We start from the raw sequence: 23,512 nt of genomic DNA on the forward strand, positions 1-23,512 counted from the left end.
ACAAGGCCTGGCAGAAGAGGGATCTATTGAGGTAGGAAGAGACATTTGAACACGGTTATGCTTTGACTACCAGACAGCGAAGCTAAATTATTATCCTGGTTCCAATGAGAGTCGGTGGAAGAGTAATACGTTTCTCCTGTTAACTAAGGCATGTGGTTAGGTTTGTGACCATAAGGAGTACTCTTCAGAGTTGTTTTACTTTGCTTTGTTTTTGGAGGCCTCGCTCAAACGAAGCATTGGATAAACAATGTGTTGACACAACATTTCAATTACATGCATCTCATCACAACATAACGTGATTTAGGATGAAGTGGTCCAGTTATAGGATGAAGTGGTCCAGTTATAAAGGCATGTGTATCCCAATGAGTAGCCTTCTCATCACACTATACAGTTGTAGATGTCACTGAGTTGAGCAGAAAGCACACACTCAATGTATTCTTTGTATGAAATATTTACTAAATATGTAGAATTTAAAAATAAACTGGGGCCTCATGAACAACTAATATAGAAGTGCTGTTCAATAGCAAGCAAACTAGTGGCAGCTACTTTTGACTCAGAATCCTTAGCTCTGTGATTTTAGAGACTGCGAAGGGCCTCCCAAAAGGCTACAACTAAACGTGTCATTAATGCAGAGCAAGGAAGGCTGGTCATTCTTACGGTTTAGCTTTGTCTTACCATACTGAAAGCTGAGTTTGGTCAGGAAAGACAAAACCCTCACAAACGAAATTACTCAGTAAGCAAACTGAAGTGATCACAAACAGAGCAAGATAATGTCACTGCTCACAAAAACATGAATGAAGCAGAGTACCAAACCTACACATCGTTCAAATTACCAGCATGTAACTAATGTTAAGCAAAGGTGAAAGAAACACATGGACTATACCACAGTGACAGGTGGGGAATTAGACTTTGTGGAAAGGCTTTTACTGGGCATAACATTTACTTATTAACGTATATAGACATGACTTCCATAGTAGTCATTTCTGAAGACTCTTTGCAGTGTGCAGTACTCTCTTTTTCACTAAACCTAGCCTTCAGGTCAGGAACTTTTTATTGTTTGGGCAGGGGGGCAGTGCTACTACCAATAATTCATTCATAGAGCACACAAGTATTTAAATTAAGAACATCCAATTGTCTACCAATCTATTTTAATTTCAAATACAACCATCACTATTCATATCACAACAATTTATCAGCACAGCTTACATTATTTGGCAAGTTCTTTACCAACAATGTGTATATCTGTAAATAACGTTACCCATCTAAACTACAGGATTTTCGCCAATTACTACTACACAGGTTTATATACATCAATATTTTGTAGGTACATAAGGGAAAAACTGCTCGAATATTGATCCTTCAGTAAGTTCCAATGATTTTACAGTCATTGTCTCCCAGTGCACTCATGATTATTGGGTTATGGTGGGGTTTTCAGTATATATTTAAGGCAACATCTAAGCACCAGTGCTTGTACATTTGTAGTTATACATACATATCTATAGCAATATTAAAAGAAGATTAATTAAATATGTAACAAACAAAAGGTGACGGGAGGCTGCTTGTAATAAGTCTAATCACTGACAGTAGCTCGGGTAGCACTCCAACCCATCGTTCTTTTCCTTACCATGCCACCACAGTTTGGGCCCAGTCATATGCAAATCAGTCTGGACTCTGTTCCTCATAGGAACAGTCCAGACCAAACTGCCAAGCCAGGTTCTCCATGAGGGCTGGAATGCATGTGGCTGGGTCCAAACTGTGGTGGCATGGTGAGCAAAAGAATGATGGGTTGGAATGCTACCCCGAGAGAAGTGGTTAGACAAATTGCAAACATTCCTCCCATCACCTTGTGTGTATTCCATTTACTACCCTAAGTGGCATGAGTATGCCCAGACATGGGTCCTATGCTCACTGTGTCACTGAAACCAAGCTTTACCCGGGTGATGCACCCATAACTAGGGCAAAAACGGTCCTTGGTTGCTTGTGTTCCGGTTCAGGGAGGTTTGGCAGTTCGGGCTGGAGTGTTCCCCTGAGAAGCAGGATCAAGACCGATTAGCATATTGCTGGGCTCAAACTGAGGTGGCATGGTGTGCAAAAGAACGATGGGTTGGGATGCTACCCCGAGCGATTTCCAGTGGTTAGACAAATTGAACGCTTTCTTCCCACCGCCTTTTGTGTTTAATTACATGTGAACTAAACCCTAGTGACTGTAGGCAACTTCTCTATGTGGTAGCAAAGAAACAGAAGATGATGAAGAAGTTGTTGGGGATGACGGGCATCATATTCCAGTTTTACTGCATTAACTCGCCACTGATGGAAGTAAAAGAACTGTATAAAAACCCAGCAAAGTAATCTTGTGTACAAAATGGAATAGAGGAAGTGGAAAAAAACCAGAGTCAAAATGACATTGCAATATCGTAAGAGAAAACTCCAAGAAGGTCCACGCTATGTTTGCGAGTGAAAATAAACATTTTCGCAGAAAAGTCTGATGTGAATTTCCTTTGCAATATAGTTAACATAGAGATGAAAAGACGAGTTAAAGATTAGCCCAAAGTTATTTACTTTGATAACTGGTGAGGGTTTTAGTAGAGAGATGGGCCACACCGATGGGATAAGGGTGTGAAGTAGATCGCAATTTATAATTTAAGTTAAATCCACAATAACCAAATCACCCATCAAATAGTTCCAGAATTCTGCAGAATGTCTTTTTGCGCTGACTAGATGCAAAAAGGAGAGGGGAAGAAGAAACGTGCAAAAAGGAGGAAAGGCTTGAGGAGTATGAAGACAGTCCTAATCCCTTACTTTTTTTTGAGGGGCAGTGAATCTCCTAATGGGCCAAAGGTGAACCCACCCATTCAATTGTTAGGAATTTCTTACTAAGATACAGGAGGGAGGCTTGTATTCAAGTAACTTAATAATGGCTAAATCCCTCTGTAGTGAGAAGGAGTTAGGGGGCTCTTACACAGTGATATTTTGGAGCGGACTCATTCTTTGAAGTAAAGAAGACGATCACAGCCAGCAGAGAAGATGCCAAAATGAACACTGTCCACACTGGAAACACCTCTCCGATCTTATATAGCCCGTCTGTGGGATGAAAAAGGAAGAAGGTCAATAAGCAGCACAACATGTTTTCCTTATCAAAGTACTATGCAAACGGAATGATATACTGCTAGCTGTCGATTCCATTCTTCGGAGGTACCTGATAACAACCAGACAGCTGGTCCACCATTCAGATATACTTCCCATCAGTCTGTAATACAGCACAACTACCAGATGTATGACTGCATCATCCAGTGAATTAGAGAATAACCTGATGACCCGACACATCCTTCAGAGGCTCTAAACAATTAACAGGATACATCCTTTTATGTCAATATACTGAATAAGGACCAATCTAATAAACCAAAATTACTTCTCAATTATTTTTCTATGAGGCAGGGGCACTAGACAAGTACCAGGAGATGTATCCTTTCATTCTGAGGTCTGAGACAACAATCGGATGGCCCATCTCACTGCTGCCTGGTACTAGCTAACACCCAGCTAAATCACGTCATTATGTAGAATAGCCTTTTAATCCATCACATCTTCATGAGCTACTAGACAACGACCAGTTGTTTTGTCCAACTATTCATTTTTACCACAGGGCCAAAAGTTCTAGATAAGCACCAGAAACTTGCTACTCAAATTAAGGAGCCAGATGACACCTACATCTTCCAATTATTCCAAGAAACAGGTCAACTACCAAAAGACCTCACCCATCTTTCTCAGTGATTAGACATTGAGAAGCCTGTGCATCCTGTAATTCCTTTAAAAAAACTTGTATTATTCATGTTATCTCATTTGAACATAAACCTGGTACATCTCAAATTGTGTTACATCATTGATATTGGAAATCAGATAGATCAGGCACGTGAACAAATGTTGATGTGTCTAAAGTAGCAATTTAGCTGCATCCTGTCATTCTTAATACCAGAATAACAACCAGGTGACAATGACATTTGTCCTAAGCAAAGTAACATACCTATAATTGATTTGTCACTCCTTACTGCTCCATTCCCACACCAAACTTCGACTTTAACAATTAACCAGCTTTCCCAAGTGCAAGAGCCTATTTAGTTGCAAAGGGTGTAACTTACATGTCCCAGACTTTAATGTCAGGATGCACACAAGCGGACCGGTGATCACATGGAGGCAGTTGAGGGGTCTCTTCCAATTTCGATCCTCCTTATCTGGGTCTACAACAGGCACTGTGAGCAGCAGCACAATCTCAATAGGCATCTAAAGAGAGGAAGAAAAGGAGTCAAAAACAATCACAGTGAAAATAAATTGTAAATGAGCAAGCAGACATGGTCAAAGGACCATACAAATTACATCCCTACAATTAGGGAATGGTGAGCAACCAAGAGAAAAGTACAAGTGGTATGGGTTGGTAAATGGGTATAGATCCATGACATTGGGGAATCAAGAGTCTGCACAAGTAAGGTAGTTGAGCACGCACGAATAAGCAGAATAAAGTTAATGAGATAAGCAGGCAAAATATAACAAAAGCCATGTTAAGTGGAGAAAGCATAAGGCTCGATATGGCAGTGCAGTGAGGGAAGAGAAAGCACATACTCATGAAGGAAACAAAGAAATCGGGTAGGAATAGGATAGGCCCAAAAGAATCAACAGTGATTAAGAGAAAACAAAGGGAACAAGTAGCTAGTGCCAAAACGAAATCTATCTGGACAGCTCAGACATGAGTGAGAAAAATGTATCAAAACAGGGTGAAAAATCATAATATGTAAGATAAAGGTGCAATCCACAGAAAATAAACTAGAGTAGTTGCATATGAGGTCGAAAGAAAATAGAGACAGCTGGAAAGAAAAGCAGAAATATGATGGGAGCACATTAAAAAAAAAAGGGGAAGTAGATCATAAAAGTCCGCAATGGCGAGCATGTGGAAAAAGCGAGCAAGAACATTAGAAGGTGGTATTGGAGAAAAAACCCAAAATCTACCAGGAGCAGGAACAAGAGGCAGAATAGGTTGTGCCACACAATCCTCCGGGTCATACACAGAAAAGAGGGAAAGCAACAGAATGTACCAGCGGGTGATCAGCCATTACCCCGCTCTACCTACCCCACTTCCCACCTCAACCGCCCTCGACCTTCAACAGCCCACATCACCTCCTACATGACCTAACAGCCCAACAATCCTAATCCCTCCTTCTTCCTGGACGATCTCTCCAACATTGACCCAACCCCTTACCTCACCCCTACTCTTTCCAATCTCACCTTTTACCCAAAATCATCTCTGTCCCACATCATCTTTCCACCCATCACATTGGCAGTTGCAGACTGATGTCCTAAAGCTCCTGAAAATTACCCAGCACCCATGAGATCTCTCCAGTGCCAGGGTTCTCTTCTGCTTCCTCCGGACCCCTTCCTCACGCCTTCCTGTCCTGTTACCCATCAGACTTATCTCGCTTTCTTCCCGCTGAGCCACTCATTCCTACCTTTGGCGAGCTATAACATCAATCACAATCTTCCCATTCCCATCAATTCTACTTCCCACACCTCATTCCTGCCACTCCCAGTTCATTCTAATTCCTAGCCCCTTCCACAGGCAGGCCCATGTCCTCAGCAGTGTTACCTTTATAACCTTAATCATCCGCCAAGGCCAGGGTTTCCTCCTCCACTTCCTCCAGTCTATGGGGTTCAGAGAATGTAGCAGGATCTGGGTTGTGGTCTGCTGGTAAGCGATCAGTGGCTGATATTCATCATCTGAAAAGAAGACTGATGATTTAGCCAATCTTCTTTGCGGCCAATGGTGAGAGATGAGTGTATCTGTTCCATTTTTTGGTGGGGAAATATGTAGTAGGGGAAGGAGGGAATCCGTGCTCTGCTCATCTATCCAGCAGAAGATAAAGACAGACCCACTGATGCTTATGCAAACATGTGGTGGCTAAAGTATGAATAAGATGGTCAGTGCTGAATCTGCAAGCTGTGCTACCTTCAACATCCCAACCTGGAAAAAATATGTCTCTTCCAGAAACTCCAGCGTCCAACTTCCAAGCATCAGCCCAAGGCAAGGCTGCAGTTCATTATATGACAGGCTGTAAAGTCAAGCACACAGCACCACCCTCCTCTCTCAGTAGTTAGAGCAGGGCACAAGTCGGGGGTACACACAGGTACACAGCATCCACCCACTATTTTCACAGGGTGGACGCCATCCCCCTTCCAAAAAATTGGGCCCCACAGAAATATGCTGAACTTGTCCCAGTGTTGTTTTCAGACACTGGGACACGTTCAGCAGCGCCTGTACATTGTCTGCTTTCCAATCCCAGCAGCAACGTGCAGGCAGCGAGAGAGATTTTTTTTCACCTTCAGCTGGGCCAAGTTAAGGGGCCATCACGCATCATTTTGTTTGAATATCCTGTCCAGAGTTGGCCTGGAACCTCACACTTTAATGTAAATGCCATGGAGTAGGAACAAAGGCACACAGCTTGTTATCTCTTCATAGGCATTTAAGAGAGGCATGCTTTTGACTTTGTTTAGTCTGTAGTGTAGTTCCTATATTCCCAATAGGCTCTGCGCATTGGAATAATATATTCAGCAGTGTAGACGTAGGACTGAGGTCGACTAGGTCTCTACTGACTATATTAGACTTAAGGTTTGCCAGCTAGCTCGGAGGTCACTAGAAACTTTCTCGAATAGAGGAGGAGTTTAACCTCCCTGGATAGACAAGAAGGGATTAGCTTCTGACAACAATATAACATGACAACTTTGCTCCCTCAGAATAAGAGTGTATCTCTAGAGTCGTGTGAAAACAATAGACCGCTATTTCACTCAGTCAATCGTGCGTATTTAGTTTCACCAGAGTGCAGAGAAAAGAGAGACGGGCGTTTTCAATAAAAGATGTAATTTATTGAACAGTCTTCTTTCTCATGCAAGAGAAATGAATTGCCATAATTGCAATACTTAATATAAAGTAAAGTGTGTACAGTAAAAGGAGTATTATGAAATAATACTGTAAAAGCATTGATATGGTTTCTTAGCCATAAGATACTTTAAAATGTATAAAATATATACATACATATATACTTTGACTAACGTACTCAACTGGTGCTTCTAAATACGCCTACCCCGGTGTACCTGACCTAAGCCTAATACGTGGGAAGGAGTAAGTAAGTAGCAGTTTAAGTTAAGTTGGTTTTGCCAAGAATCTTAATCAAGAATTCTCTTTAAGGGTTTTGTCAGCTTCGTACCTTGGTGATAGAATGTGGGAGGTCTGGTATCTCTTTCCTCAGGACTCGATATTCCAGTTACCCACAATGGTAGGCTGGAAACGCCGGAGCTGGATTTTCTCGGCTGGAGAAAAAGACAGCGTCTTTCTCAGCGCGTCAAAGAGGAGGGGCAGCGTCCGTAGGCTCTCGCATCAGCTGGGCTCTCGGGCAAGTAGATAGCTGCTCTGCTCTAAAACCACCACCCTGTGTTTGCTTAAGGCAACGTTGGTATATTTATACCTGAAAGGTGCCGTGTTTGACGTAAGGTTGGACATAAGACGTCAATAAAGATGTCACTAAGAACTGGCAGTTCTTACAGTGCTTCATAGGAGTTCTAGGACGAAATCAAAACAAAAGCAAATGGGGATTTCCCAGGTTGCTGGAGGTTTGGTTTGTTTAGAGAACTCGTTGTGCTTTCTAGGAGTCCGGGGAAGTAGCCTTGCTTAATGTGACTGCATGGGCTACAGCTGAATATGGATATGATTCCTATGCCATTATAGGGATATTATTGATTATAACCGTAAAAGGGCATAAAATAGAAATATCGATATAGGTTCCTAGATAAAAACACAATACCCACTCCACGATCTAATGTCCATCATTACTAAAACTAAGCAATAGTAAACATTTAAAGGTGCATTTGTATTCCAACCCACCCCAATATACATTTTTTGCATTCAAAATGGTGTATGCGAAATACACGAACATGATTATTGGTACTGCACGCTTATCAAGCAGTGTAATCATTCAGGTAAAAAGGATGCATATATATATTAGCTGAACGATTTGCAAAAATTTACACATGAAATGGCTCTTAATACAGAAAAGAAGGTCGAGACCATTCCATCACATATAAATACAGTTGCTGTAAAGGTGCTAGAGGCTGAGGTAATATATTGTCTCTAGAGTTACTAAAAATAGAAGCTCTGTTCTTTAAGAATAGTTCTACTTTAAGCAGAGTACATGTGCCAAAAAAAAGGTAAATATTTTGGAAGTTGAAAAAAAATAATTTCGCTTTCAGGTTAAAAAATAGTTCCAAATGTGTTCAGTAGCTTTTGTTTATCAAAGCTGAAGGTCGAATTCAGAGTTCAGAGGAACGCTGTGTGCTCGTTGCTTAAAAAGTTATTCTTTCTGTTCAGGGGAGAACATCATTTGAGACAGATGTGCAAAAAAGCAGTCTACAGCTTCAGGTGAAAGTTCGACTAAGTTTGAAAATGCCGCAACAGTGCAGTCGTGAGAATGATTGCTATCGTCGATGTCAGGATCAGCAATGCTCACAGAAGGTCGTACCTGGGTGATGTTGCTCTCATCTCGTACTTCACTGCCACCTAATCGTAGTGGTGAAGTCTCAACGAATGCCGTCATCAGAATTGGTAACCGCTGGGGACAACACGATGCATGAGCCGGTACAGGACTTAGCAAAGTATCGATATCCATTGGTACTGCTGATTGTAGTGTAAGACAGGTGTCCAACACGCATTCTTCTCCGCATAGCATACATCGAAGCACAGGTAGGATGCAATTTTGCCAGATTGGTCTGAATGAAAGAAACCAGGTCATATTCAGATCTCTTAGCCGGGCTAATCCGAGGACTTTAGTTATGCGGTCCCGATAGCGTATAGCTAGGATCGTTTCTTCCATCGTTGCTGGAGTCTTGTCTGCGACTTGGCTTGCCATATCGGAGCAGAAGGATCAGAAATAAAATTCCTGCTACGAGTCCCAAAAGTAGTGGTAGGCCGCCAAAGACAGAATGGACAAAATTGGGAAAGAGGCCCAGAACTGCTTCGAAGGGTGTTAACAGTCCCGAAAAAATTGTCTTCAATACATGTGCGATGCCACTGGTATCAGACATATTTAGGATTTGGCTTAGAATTTCTACGAAATGCACGGGGCAATTTGTTGATAAAAGGGTATGTATCTCTGCCGTTGTCCTTGCAACTTGCAGATCATACGTTTCTTTTGATGACGTTAAAGGCACGGTTGTCTGTAAAAGAACAGACTTCATTCTGATTAAAGTATCAATTCGAATAGAAGAGATATTCAAAGAAGGCCAAATCGTCGCCTCCATATCTGGAGAGCCGTTTGGATACAATACTTGCATACAGCAAGTGACCATGGAACTAACGCTTATGAGATAGGCTTTCCCTGGCACCATGCCACAACAGCTGTGGTCCGTTATTAGAATGTAACTCCCGTTAGAAAGTTGTCTAAAGAATGGCTCTATTTGTGTTGCAGGTGTGCCGTGCTGGTGGCATGAAAGGTTATTTGAAGTCCCCTCACAGGCCCCATGCAAATTAATACCTTGGCACAGAAGTATACCGCTTAGTGATCGTTTACAATTGTTACCACTAAGAAATACATTCTGTTTCTTGTCACTATAACATGTGTGTGTGTAAGGTAATTTCCATGATGACTTAATGTACCCTTTATCCAACCTTTCATACTGGCCTGCTGGTATATACTCTTGGCAATTTTAAAATTGGAAAGTTGTTATCGGAATTGTGATTATTCTGTGTATCATCTATTCAATGACAGGTCTTTCTGACATTGTCAACGGTAATCTCTCAAGTTTTTCAATGCTCAGAATCATATAGTCTGCTCCTTTTTGTGCCAAACTGATTTGTTTATCAGTAAGGTTAAAGATAGAGAATAATGACGTTGTGTTTATCAAACGCCATGACACGTAGCCTGAACGCAGATTTTGCAACGTCCAGCCAAGCTGTACAATAGAACGTAATTGGGACTGACCGTGTTGTAACATTAGTAAGTCTTGATCTATTATATCGATAGCAGATGATACAATACTGTCCAGTGAATATATTCTGGAGGACAGAGTCATTAACCCATTGTCCACAACAGAAAGTGATTTTTCCAAATGAATACGATCAATTTCTCGTATTTTTTCCGCTGTTTCAATTTGCATTACTTTCCAAGCTTCGTTGTATGCAGCGTATATACCGGCCGCTATGAAACGTTTGACGCTGTTTGAGTGGTCCCATTAAGAAATCACGCAAGTCAGCAACGTCTTTAAGTAAAGTCAAGTGTTGCTTCATTTCAGCCAGTGTGGATTTCTCTAGCCATTCAAGGCATAGTTTCCCTACACTGTATGTTGTTACTATCCCTGGATGTTGTCTCTGGGAGTATCTAGGGTCTGGTCATTTTGAACCCCTATATTTTGTTCAGGAATCTATCTTGACAGTTATTTGTGTCAATTGGCCAGATCAACCATTTTTTCCAATCAGGATGTGTTCTGTTTTGGTGTGAAATATGGGATACGTCTATCTCAACATCTGTAGTGCTATTACTGTCAGGTATTGGCTTTGGAATAGACGGTTTGTTTAAGTCCTTAATTTTGGCTAGGCCAAGACAGGTTGTCTGTTGAATGGTGTCATTCAAAAATATAATTTGTTCTGGGATCATGCAGGCTCTAAATAATGCTTCTAGACCTTGGACCTGCCATTCTTTTGTACCCCAGATGGTTTTCGTTTCGATGTTTTTCCAGAATTCAAAACCAAATGTAATAATTTTTTCATAAAATGTTTCAGAATAAATCAATTTAGTATGTCAACATTGTTTTTATCCCCATCTTATACGACAGTTTAAAATAAAACGTTTCTGCATCATTTGTGTTAAACCCTGAGAAGTATGGGAATTTCTCATAAAATGTTTTTGAGCTGCTTTTAGGTGGAGTTGCACAATGTTCCCATTGATTATAATTAAAAACATTTCTAGGTTGAACAGATTTATGTAAATAGTGATGTGCATAGTGATTGTAAAAATACATTTGTTCATAATTCGACGAACCCTGTAAGTAATCATGTTCTGTAAATTTTGATGACATTACTAAATCTGACATCATATTATTTATACTTTCAAAGTCCCAATCATCAGAGAATGTACTTGGTTTTACAAAGTCACTTAATGAAACCTTGAACTGATGTGGATATTTCAAGAGTTCAACCGGGCCATAGATTTTGTAATCCGTTTTGTCCCAAGCTACCCCACCGGGTATTGGAATGGCTGTGACATTCACTGATGATAGTTCTCTTTTCTCGATGTGAGATGACTTGTGAGGTTTTAGGACCAAGTTGATGTTCTGATTTGCTGTGTCCATTGTACTGTAATAAATGTTCCTAACATTAGAACTAAAATTAGACAAAGAAGGAGTATAAGTACGCCTAATACAATCCAAAATTCAATCAATGGTGCATTCAGATATGATTCTTTTAGTTGGTCAAAGAGTTCAATTGCTTTGTCTTTAAAAGTTTTTGTTGTTGGCGTTTCTTCAGGTTCGCTTGGATCTTCAGAAAAGTTATCAAAATTGATGAAGTAGCCAGATGCAGTTCTGTCAATTGTTGGAATTGTTTCCGAATTTTCCTTTGCTTTTTCATCTTTTCTTTCATTAGCATAGTCTGAGGCTACATCGTTGTAGACAGGTGTTTGACGAACTGTTGCAATTTGGGTTTCAAGAGGCACAAGTTCCATAGCATTGTTGCATAGTCCTTTTTAATTCACTGCAGGTTTATCAAATGTGATTAATCTCTCAGTTTGAACCTATTGGATAGTAGCAAATTTTGGTATTCTGCTATTTCTTGGGAGTTCACTGGGCCTACTACTTATTATTGGCCACATGATTGTGGTTTTACCAGGTCGATGGATACAACTCGGTTCTCCTTTTTACCAGCAAGGGGCGGTAGTACAACTGATCTTGTTCCGCTGATAGCTAAGACAGGTACCGCTTTTCTGTAAGAAGGCCTAAATTCCTTCTTCACCGCGATCTTCTCTCTGACCAGATCCCCAATCTTTGGAATCCAGACAGGCCTTGCTGGGACAGGTGGTTTATCTTCAGTGGCTGCTGGCTGTCGTTTTAACTTTATGTTGCTCAGGGCTTTTCTTGTTTCATTTAAGTCCTGTAAAACAGCCAAACGATCTTTGATATCAAAGCATTTCTTTTCTACCACTGAAGTCTGACTATCTAAGTCCTGAATATGCATTCTAGTGCCGAACAATAGTTTGTACGGGCTGAAACCTTTTAGAGAATTTCTTGGCAGGTTATTAAGACTACGTTGGACACTTGTTAAATGTTGGACCCACCCATCACCCGAACCTAATACCCTTGCCGTTATAGATTGCTTTATGTCCCGTTTTTTTCTTTCCACAATCCCATTTCCCTCAGGATGGAAGGGACAAGAGTACCGCAATGCAATGCCCATGCTGGTCATGGCCTCCTTATAAGCTCGAGAGCTAAAAGCAGGACCCTGGTCAGAATGTAGCATGCCAATTGCGTATGTGCCGATAAAGACTCGCAAATCTTTTATAACAGTTCTGGCGTCAGCCGAGCGCTGGGGCCTGTATTTTTAAGTGAATCTAGTCTTAAAAAGAAATTAATGGGACGCTGGATTTTACGTATAGTTAGCCTTATGCTAACTACAAAAAGGGCCATGGCAATACTCCGGTCGGTTCGCTACTGCGATCTCTGTTGCAGTTTGGACAGCTTTTTGCAAATTTGTAATGTTGCATGCTCATCCCCGGCCACAAGTATTCTGATTGTAATTCTTTCAGAGATTCCTTGATCTCTTGGTGCCTTAGACCCAATCCCATGTGTGCGTCCGCTATTAAGAAGATTCTCCTGTTCGTGTTTGGAATTACTCTATCCCCCACTCCAGGGATTCAAGCAAAAGGAACGGAGTTTGCGTCAATTATGTATCTATAATTGAGTGGATAGTTCACGGGTAGCGCTGCACAGTCGCCTTTTGAAGACGTTTTTACCGCCAGCATGGTTTCCCCGTCTATGTATTTTTCTGAACGCTTTTTTGTGGCTACGGAAGCCGGTTGAGCTGCTTCCGTTGTGGCTGTTTTAGCCAATGAATTCCCTGCAACGTTAAAGCCATCACGTTGATGACTCAGTGTATGTATCACGTGAGCCTTTCGTAGTTCCTTCTGCAAAAGAACTACCTGTTCCCAAAGCTTCTTATGCTTTATTGTAGCACCTGTGTCATCTTTGTAATCGTTTTGAACCCAGTTCTGCAAGTCATTATTGTAAGATTTGACGCAAAAATGCGAATCGCACACTATTAGTGTCGGGAATTCACGATCGGCATTTTCAAGCGCCATCTTTAAAGATCTGATTTCAGCTCGCTGAGCCGAACAGTTTCTCAGTGATTCAGTTTTTGTTATTTTTGGTCTGAATTTACAACAGAGCCAGCGACCTTTAACAATCGCGCACGCTGCATTGTAGGATTTATTATCCACATTGTAGTGTTGTGCAAATCTGTCCATATAGATTACACAAGAGTACTGTTGGAGAGGCAGAATGTCGATTGGCAGAGGATATTCTTCTTCATATTTTAGATCTTTCAGTTTTTTCATGTTCGGGTCAAAATAGTATTTCACGTCTTCTGCAGCAAGAGATTTTTCCCACTATATCCATTTTGGATCTAATGCCACCGTTTTTAGATTAACTGGGCTTAATAACGCCTCAAAGGCTGATTCTGCTGTATAAACAGTTATTCTCTTGCCTTGGGCTTGGGCTCTTTCTTTTGCTACAGCAGTTTGAACCGCATTTACAATATTTTCTGTAAGACTGAATGTTTTTTCAGCTTGTGTGTACAAATTTGATTTGTAAGCTATTGGTACCGTTTCTCCCTCATTAGAGGTCAGGTACGTGAATCCGCATCTTCCTGGGATGACTCGGATTACAAGGTTGCGTATTTTGTCGCGAGTTTCTAATTTTGTTTTAGCTAACATTTCTGTTTGCAATGATCTCAAAATTTCTGTGTGTTTCTGAGTCCAATTGATTGGTTTAAAATCAGGTTTTATTAATTCATAGAGAGGTTTAAACCTCTCTGCATAATTTAGAATGTAAGTTCTTCCGAAATTCAGGAAACCTAGTATTGATTGTAAGTTCTTCAGCGTTTTTGGTGCTTGGAGTACAGCGCACTTCTCTAAGAAGTTGTCTGCTAGGCTTTTGCCTTCACTTGATAATTCATATCCTAAAAACAGGACAGTTAGGTGGGCAATTCATGACTTTTTAAAGTTGAATTTGTAACCCTCTGCTGCGAACCCAAGTATTATGGTGTTCACTCTTTTCAAGTGAGTATCCAGGTCATCATCTGTGAGATAGATGTCATCGACATAAGATAATGCTTCATCATCATATATTTGTAGTAACTCGGTTACCCTTGCTGAGAATAATCCTGGGCTATTCTTGAATCCCTGTGGGAGTCGACAGAAATGTTTCTGTGACCCCAATATTGAGAAAGTGGTCAAATACCTGCTTTCAGGTGCAATGTTTTGACAAAAGAATCCATTAGAGATGTCTAATGTTGTTTTGTATTTTTTGCGCACAATGTTATTCATTAGTGCCGCACTGTGCGATTTTTGTACTGCAAATGTCTTGCAACATGAGTTAAGGTGTCTGTAGTCCAAGACTAGACAATATGAATCGTCTGGCTTGGAGACAGGAAACAAAGGATTGTTCATTTGAGAGGTGCATGTTTCAATCACCCCTTGGTATTCAAGTTGATCTAAGATCTCCCTGGCCTGTTTTTTAGCTTCTTGCTTAATTGGGTACTGCCTTTGTGCAGTGGGTTGACATTTTAACTGGATTTTGTGAGGAGGAGAGTCCTCATCCAATCCTACATGATTTTTATATAATGCAGGAGCTTGGGCTACTGCCCATTTTCTTGCATATGTGTATTTTCTATTAATTTGAATATGATTTGAGAAGGCAGGCATAATCATTTCTTCGCCATGAGGGCACTCCCTGACAAACTCTGGGGGCCAGCCTTTCTCAGCTAGAAGGATGTCATAGCCTTTTGAAAGGTTATCCCAAAACAGACCCCTTACTTTCCTAGTCTTATCTCCCTCTATACGCAATGTTATTTCGTATATTTTATGAGGTTTGCTAACTCTGGTATCTGCAGTTTCCACCTGAATGTATTCATTCGTGTCCACTGTCTCCAGATGATTCATCAGGATCTTGCGAGCTATTGTCACTTCTGCTGCGCTGTCTAGCATTGTCTGGGCCCACTCTCCGTTTTTCAGCTGTGTCCTCAGTATCCTCGGCATGTTTGATTATTTTAATACTGGCTACCTTCTTTCTTGGAAATTGTAATTTTTTACTTTGAGCAGGTTCCTTGTATTTGGACTTGACATGCTCTTCCCTGTGTTCTGACCGTCCTCTTCATTCCGATTTCTGCGAGGAAGTCTGAAAAGATCGAGAAGGACGTGTATCAATATCTTGATATCTATCAGGTGTTTTCAAATTATCCCCATTTCTAAGGTTGTATCTTTTCTCAGAGGGCTCCCTCTGGGGAGACTTGTGTCCTTGGTCCGGAGATCTTTCTCTCCGCTGAGGAGACCTTCCTCTGGACTGGAATCTTTTTTCTTTGGGAGTGGATTGTTTATTTCCATCCCAGTTCTTTTTTGGAGTGTTTAGATTATTTTTAATAAATATATTTTCAGGATTTTCAGTTAGTTGGAGTTTTACCGGTTTTCCACCCAGACTATCTCTACCTAGTTCTTCATAGGATTTTTCTATGATTCTGGCAAGTTCAATTGGTTGGTCTGCTATATCTGTCTCTTTCAATTTCTGGCGGATCGCCACAGATGCTGCTTCTCCTTTTATGTTGGCTAATAATATAGCCGAGACCTGCTTGAAGTCTTTCAGTAATTTCATACCCAGAGTTAAAGCAGGTTCTGGACCGTAATCATTTTGAATCTGTCTTAGTACATCTGGTATTACCGCCATGGACGGAACACCATGTGTTTTTGTGTAAATGGAAGCAAAGACTGTGCCCCAAGTGTCAGTCTTCCACATGTGGTGCGATCCCCATTGGGAGACAGATAGTCAGAATTCTGTGTTTCTCAGTAGGAGTAGTATCCGGAAACACTGCCTCTATTTGAGTTATTTTTTGTGCTAGCCAGAATGGAATTTGTTCCCGTTTTGCGGGTGTTTTACCAAGACATGATTGTATGTTCTGTGGTGTAATTTTGTTTGTGTTCCCCTGGTGAGGGGTCAGCTGTGGAATGTTAATAGCTGGTTGGACTGTTGAAGTCCGCATTACATATTGGACTAATTGTCTATGTATTTTAATTAGTACTTTTAGCTGGACTAAAAGTTCCCGGTCTGACCTTTTTTCGATGTCTGGATGTGGTGTGTAGCTGGCTAGAACCGGCCACGTTGCTCCTGGTCTACCTAGTAGACCGAGCCTGGTGATGTGATCATTATGTTTTAGGGCGCCTTTAAACCAGAGCAGGTGCTCTTGGTATTTTAATGGGATTTCAACCTCCTCGAAAGGAGTGTATTTATTTGGAGGTTCCTCTATTTTGTAATAGTGGAATTCGTGTGTTACAGCTTTTGGTGCTGGAAAGTTTATCCATGAATAGAATACCTCTGTCTGCCGATATTCATGGGCCTCTACCACAAATATGACTGTACCACCTCGTGATGTCAGTCCATTTTCTATAAGTTTAAGAGTTATAGTTTTTCTTATGTTTGCCGGGATGATAATTGCACCCGGTTCATTTTCATTAAACCCTGTAACATCGAAACCCCGTTGATTCGCATCTACTGCAGCTTCACCGGTTTCGTTGCTGTCGCCGCTAGTTGACATTGTTTTAATGAAAGTTTTTGCAGAGCAGGTTTCCAAGGAAACAAAGATTAGGTGCACAATATTTTGGAACACGGTATCCTTCAACGTTGACTAAACCAAAAACTATACATAGGAATCTCTTCCTACTAAGTTCCGGCGGATTTTAACCTTTTACCCACTCCAGACGTCTTTTGGGGTATTTACGGGAAAAAGGGTCTGTGTGAAAAAGCACGACTGAGTTACTCTAACGTCTTGTGTTAGTTTTATCGCCTTACCAAACGTTGGGCGCCATGTAGTGTAGTTCCTATATTCCCAATAGGCTCTGCGCATTGGAATAATATATTCAGCAGTGTAGACGTAGGACTAAGGTCGACTAGGTCTCTACTGACTATATTAGACTTAAGGTTTGCCAGCTAGCTCAGAGGTCACTAGAAACATTCTCGAATAAACGAGGAGGAGTTTAACCTCCCTGGATAGACAAGAAGGGATTAGCTTCTAACAACCATATAACATGACAACTTTGCTCCCTCAGAATAAGAGTGCATCTCTAGAGTCGTGTGAAAACAATAGACCGCTATTTCACTCAGTCAATCGTGCGTATTTAGTTTCACCAGAGTGCAGAGAAAAGAGAGACGGGCATTTTCAATAAAAGATGTAATTTATTGAACAGTCTTCTTTCTCATGCAAGAGAAATTAATTGCCATAATTGCAATACTTAATATAAAGTAAAGTGCGTACAGTAAAAGGAGTAATATGAAATAATACTGTAAAAGCATTGATATGGTTTCTTAGCCATAAGATACTTTAAAATGGATAAAATATATACATACATATATACATTGACTAACGTACTCAACTGGTGCTTCTAAATACGCCTACCCCGGTGTACCTGACCTAAGCCTAATACGTGGGAAGGAGTAAGTAAGTAGCAGTTTAAGTTAAATTGGTTTTGCCAAGAATCTGACTCAAGAATTCTCTTTAAGGGTTTAGTCAGCTCCGTACCTTGGTAATCGAATGTGGGAGGTCTGGTATCTCTTTCCTCAGGACTCGATATTCCAGTAACCCGCAAGGGTAGGCTGGAAACGCCGGAGCTGGATTTTCTCGGCTGGAGAAAAAGACAGTGTCTTTCTCAGTGCGTCAAAGAGGAGGGGCAGCGTCCGTGGGCTCTCGCATCAGCTGGGCTCTCGAGCAAGTAGATAGCTGCTCTGCTCCAAAACCACCACCCTGTGTTTGCTTAAGGCAACGTTGGTATATTTATACCTGAAAGGTGCCTGGTTTGACGTAAGGTTGGACATAAGACGTCAATAAAGATGTCACTAAGAACTGGCCGTTCTTACAGTGCTTCACAGGAGTTCTAGGACGAAATCAAAACAAAAGCAAATGGGGATTTCCCAGGTTGCTGGAGGTTTGGTTTGTTTAGAGAACTCGTTGTGCTTTCTAGGAGTCCGGGGAAGTAGCCTTGCTTAATGTGACTGCATGGGCTACAGCTGAATATGGATATGATTCCTATGCTATTATAGGGATATTATTGATTATAACCGTACAAGGGCATAAAATAGAAATATCGATATAGGTTCCTAGATAAAAACACAATAAGTCCTTGTATATAAGATGTATGCACCTCAAGATTGTCACGTGTCACATGACCTTCATATCTCACTGTGCTATATTACAAGGATTACAATTTAAGAACTGCAGTTAACAAAAGGATCTCTTCGTTAAATGCAGAAGCCCACTTTACTATCTACATTATATCAAAATCTGTCATTTGCATGTTACTTGATGTGCTTTGCAGGAGACCCATTAACCCGCTATGCTACTTTGATTCAAATCTGGGACTTCACAAAACACCGATCTCTCCAGCAAATACGATAACCTCCAGAGTTCTCTCACCATTATTACTATTCCCTGAGACTTACCGGACACCTTTCCAGCAGATGCCTTCACCCATTAAATATTTTGAAATGCAGACTTTGCAACCTATCAAGCAGAAAAGATCGACTGCCATGCTTCTCCTTAATGCCAATTTATTTGTGACAGGGTTTAAAAAAAAAATATTAGTTGAGGCCCAGATTTTGCATCAGGATTGAGACACTTTTTTGGCACAACCTTGATGCCAAATCTCATTTGTCAAATCTCATAATGTGCTTAAATGTACTCATGATATTCCTGATAAACATGTATGAGGTCTTAATATCCGATATCACTATTTGTAATGTCACATCCAATGAGGTCACTTCCTGTTATGTCACGTGCAATGTCACGTGTCGTGACATCATGCGCTGCAAATGTCACTTGTTATGATTTCACTTGCATACTGCCTAACCTGGTTAGTCCCCACCACTTCTTTTTTTAGTTCTTGCATAGCAACGCAGCGCATGCGCTGTCGCCTTGGCGAGACCTATTGTTGTCAGTTTGGTGGGCGAAGAGGGACAGGATATGTGCACGCTTTAATGACAGGCCATGTGCACGCGTACGTCTAACAGCTTAGCTGAAGACACAGCAGATGTGCACATATGTGCACGCGTGTGGCTCTGCTGGGTTGCTTCCTCTCTCCGCTCGCAGGACAAAACTTATGCACGCGCTCTGCTCCCTCTCTCCGCACGCAGGACGAAACATATGCAGGCGCTCTGCTATCTCTCCGCACGCAGGACAAAGCATATGCACGCGCTCTGCTAAAAACATAAGTACGCGCTCTGCCTACCTCTACTTCCTCACAAAGATCTCCTCGGCACTTTCAAAAACACAGTCTGCTTATACCCACCAGAATTACAGGGGACATCGTCCAGCATTTAGAAGAAAATGAGGCTCTCGCAATGCCGTCTTAGTTAATTACAAACCCCACCCTTCTTTCAGAGCACTAGGTCAGCAGAGATGCTCTAGAGGGTAGGAACCAGGTCAGCAGAGCTGCTCTAGAGCCAGAGAACCAGGTTAGCAGAGCTGCCTTAGAGCACGAGAAACCAGGTCAGCAGATCTGCTCTAGAGCCAGAGAACCAGGTCATCAGACCTGGTTTATAGCCAGAGAACCAGGTCAGCAGACCTGGTTTATAGCCGAAGAACCAGGTCAGCAGACCTGGTTTATAGCCAGAGAACTAGGTCAGCAGAGCTGCTCCAAAGCCAGAGAACCAGGTCAGCAGAGCCACTCTAGTGCCAGAGAACCAGGTCAGCAGAGCTGCCCTTGAGCCTAAGAACCAGGTCAGCAGAGCTGCTCTAGAGCCTAAGAACCAGGTCAGCAGAGCTGCTCTAGAGCCTTAGAGCCTAAGACCCAGCTCAGCAGAGCTGCTCTAGAGCCAGAGAACCAGGCCAGCAGAGCTGCTGTAGAGCCAGAGAACCAGGTCAGCAGAGCTGCTGTAGAGCCAGAGAACCAGGTCAGCAGAGCTGCTGTAGAGCCAGAGAACCAGGTCAGCAGAGCTGCTCTAGAGCCAGAGAACCAGGTCAGCAGAGCTACTGTAGAGCCAGAGAAACCAGGTCAGCAGAGCTGCTCTAGAGCCAGAGAACCAGGTCAGCAGAGCTGCTTCAAAGCCAGAGAACCAGGTCAGCAGAGCTGCTTTAGAGCCAGAGAAACAGGTCAGGAGAGCTGCTGTAGAGCCAGAGAACCAGGTCAGAAGAGCTGCTCTAGAGCCATAGAACCAGGCCAGCAGAGCTGCTGTAGAGCCAGAGAACCAGGTCAGCAGAGCTGCTGTACAGCCAGAGAACCAGGTCAGCAGAGCTGCTCTAGAGCCAGAGAACCAGGTCAGCAGAGCTGCTCTAGAGCCAGAGAAACCAGGTCAGCAGAGCTGCTCTAGAGCCAGAGAACCAGGTCAGCAGAGCTGCTTCAAAGCCAGAGAAACAGGTCAGCAGAGCTGTTGTAGAGCCAGAGAACCTGGTCAGAAGAGCTGCTCTAGAGCCATAGAACCAGGCCAGCAGAGCTGCTCTAGAGCCAGAGAACCAGGTCAGCAGAGCTGCTGTACAGCCAGAGAACCAGGTCAGCAGAGCTGCTCTAGAGCCAGAGAACCAGGTCAGCAGAGCTGCTCTAGAGCCAGAGAAACCAGGTCAGCAGAGCTGCAGGTCAGCAGAACTGCTTCAAAGCCAGAGAACCAGGTCAGCAGAGCTCCTTCAAAGCCAGAGAACCAGGTCAGCAGAGCCACTCTAGAGCCAGAGAACCAGGTCAGCAGAGCTGCTTTAGAGCCATAGAACCAGGTCAGCAGAGCTGCTTTAGAGCCAGAGAACCAGGTCAGCAGAGCTGTTGTAGAGCCAGAGAACCAGGTCAGAAGAGTTGCTCTAGAGCCAGAGAACCAGGTCAGCAGAGATGCTTTAGAGCCAGAGAACCAGGTCAACAGAGCTGCTCTAGAGCCAGAGAACCAGGTCAGCAGAGCTGCTCTAGAGCCAGAAAACCAGGTCAGCAGAGCTGCTTTAGAGTCAGAAATCGAGGTCAACAGAGCTGCTCTAGAAACAGAGATTAGGTCAGCAGAGCTGCTTTAGAGCCAGAGAACCAGGTCAGCAGAGCCGTTGTAGAGCCGGATAACCAGGTAAACATAGCTGCTGTAGAGCCAGAGAACCAGGTCAGCAGAGCTGCTTTAGAGTCAGAGAACCAGGTCAGCAGAGCAGTTGTAGAGCCAGAGAACCAGGTCAGCAGAGCTGCGTTAGAGCCAGAGAAACAGGACATTGGGGCTTATTTACAAGCCCCTTGCGCCGCCGCTGCGTCACTTTTTCCCCACACAAAAAGTGAAGCACCGGCGGTGCAAGGGACTTGTATTTAAGCCCCATTGTGCCCATTCGAACGCAATAAAACAGTTACGTAACCTTCACACCACAGAAAAGGTGAAATAAAGCATAAGTTGCTAAAGTTATTGCTCTTTCCACAGTTACTGATAACTCAAGTCTCCTGCCTGAGGTCTACTACATTTATTGTAATTTAAAACTTTAGGTATCAAAATGCAAAGTTGTGTGAGCTATTTGCCTTACACTGGCTGAACAACTGCCTCCTACCATAGGACTGTTACGAGTGTCTACAAATCTAAGATTGTATTTTGGGATGTAGATGATGCACCTCATGCCTGCAACATAAAACAAGCATTTGCAAACCAATAGGGCTGGCATTACTAAAAGTTTGAGCTATTGGCGTTGCAAATGATAGTGTTCGTTAGTTTTTGTTAAAAAATATTCCAGCAGTAGCATAAGTAATGAAATAAAATCCCTGTAGACCACCACCACCACCACCACTACCACCACCGCTGAAACCAACACAAGTACCATAATCACCACTACAAATATTACTATTACTACTCTGTGGTGATAGTAATAATAATAGTGGTAGTTATTGTACTGGTGGAAAATTACTATTGTAAATTACAATACCTGTTAATTTTTCAATAGGCATTGCCATATACAATACCAATAGCTCTAAAACTCGCAGTTCTGAGACCTATTGCATTGTAAATGCTTGTTTAGGACTTGTGCCCCGAGTTAGAGCAGGTGCAGCCTCTTTCAAAATGATTGTAGGGCAATTACATTCAACTTTTGGAACCATTGGTTTTTATGCTGGTAATGGATCCACAAATAATTTAACATTGTGTGTGGCAGGTGCTTCCTGATTACAGTCTTTTGGGGAAGAAATTTCGTCATGAATAAGTCGCAATTACATCCTGATTTTTGGAAGTTATTTCATGCCTGCTGTGTGGCCAATGCCATGGAACACGTATCATTAACTATTTCACTGTTTACGGCCTTGTATGACATTCTACACTATTTTACTGTTCCACGGCCAATACCAAAGCAATTAAAATAGGAGGTGAGTGCAACAAATGCCCTTTTCTAAAGGGTCTTTCACATATTCACGGATGGGTTTCCATCTGTATTTTGGAAATTGTTTTCTTTTGATTTCCACATGAAAGAATGTATCTTTTTTTTTCTCCAGAAACCAGGCATTGTTCTTGCAGTTAGGCAAAGCATGCCGTGCAGATAGGCCGCACTGCATGTACAGGTAGTTTAAACACTTGCCAATCATCATTCAGAATGTATACTCTGGGTTTCTAATGCATTAGAACAGGTTCTATGTATAGATTATTTTGGATCTTGATCATTCGCTGAAGGTAATGGATGTATTTATAAGTAGGAAAATCCTTAGTATCACGAGACCATAGCAAGGTAGCATGATCAAGCCTATTTAAAGAAAGGGAATATTTTTGAGACACATGCTCACAGGTGGATTTCCTTATTGAACATTTAGGAAAGACCTTCTTCCTGACAGGAAGAGCGTCAACATGTAATATTTCAGTACCTTTAGCTGGATTTTGAAATTTAATATCACTTTATAAATGGGCAGATTTTAGTTTTGGTCACATAAACATATGGAATATAAAAAAGGGGTCCAACTTTGCAAGGGTCAAAGATCTCTTCAATGCCGGACATAAAAAGCAGCAGAGCATTTTACAGGACAGGCTAAGTAACCTGAGGCCACTGATGGCTTTGTTGAAGACCATACAACTCTCTGTCTGTGGACATAGGACAGGAGGAGAGAGGTGATTTAATTGCAGCAGTAAAAATAGAAAACAATTAAAACAAGCATTGGCAAAGCCAACAGGACTGGGTTTAATGTGCCAACCCATGCACAGCTATATCTTTAGAGCAAGTGACACAAAAGGAAGCCATCAGGAGCAGAAAGAAAGGGCTATA

The 23,512-nt window shown here is 42.0% G+C and overlaps 1 protein-coding gene across 1 annotated transcript in view; it reads right to left on the reverse strand.

Moving 5' to 3' along the window:
- SLC8B1 (solute carrier family 8 member B1) overlaps positions 1 to 23,512 on the reverse strand; it is a 210,775-nt gene that overhangs the window by 28,695 nt on the left and 158,568 nt on the right. Inside the window, exons 10-12 of the mRNA XM_086943252.1 lie at positions 5,630 to 5,760; positions 4,134 to 4,275; positions 2,960 to 3,081 (exon numbers count right to left, since the gene is read on the reverse strand). Coding sequence (XP_086799378.1) covers positions 2,960 to 3,081; positions 4,134 to 4,275; positions 5,630 to 5,760 — 395 coding nt within the window. The remainder of the gene's footprint in view (positions 1 to 2,959; positions 3,082 to 4,133; positions 4,276 to 5,629; positions 5,761 to 23,512) is intronic.

Source organism: Lissotriton vulgaris, chromosome 11, assembly GCF_964263255.1.
Source record: "Lissotriton vulgaris chromosome 11, aLisVul1.2, whole genome shotgun sequence".
Lineage (NCBI taxonomy): Eukaryota > Metazoa > Chordata > Amphibia > Caudata > Salamandridae > Lissotriton > Lissotriton vulgaris.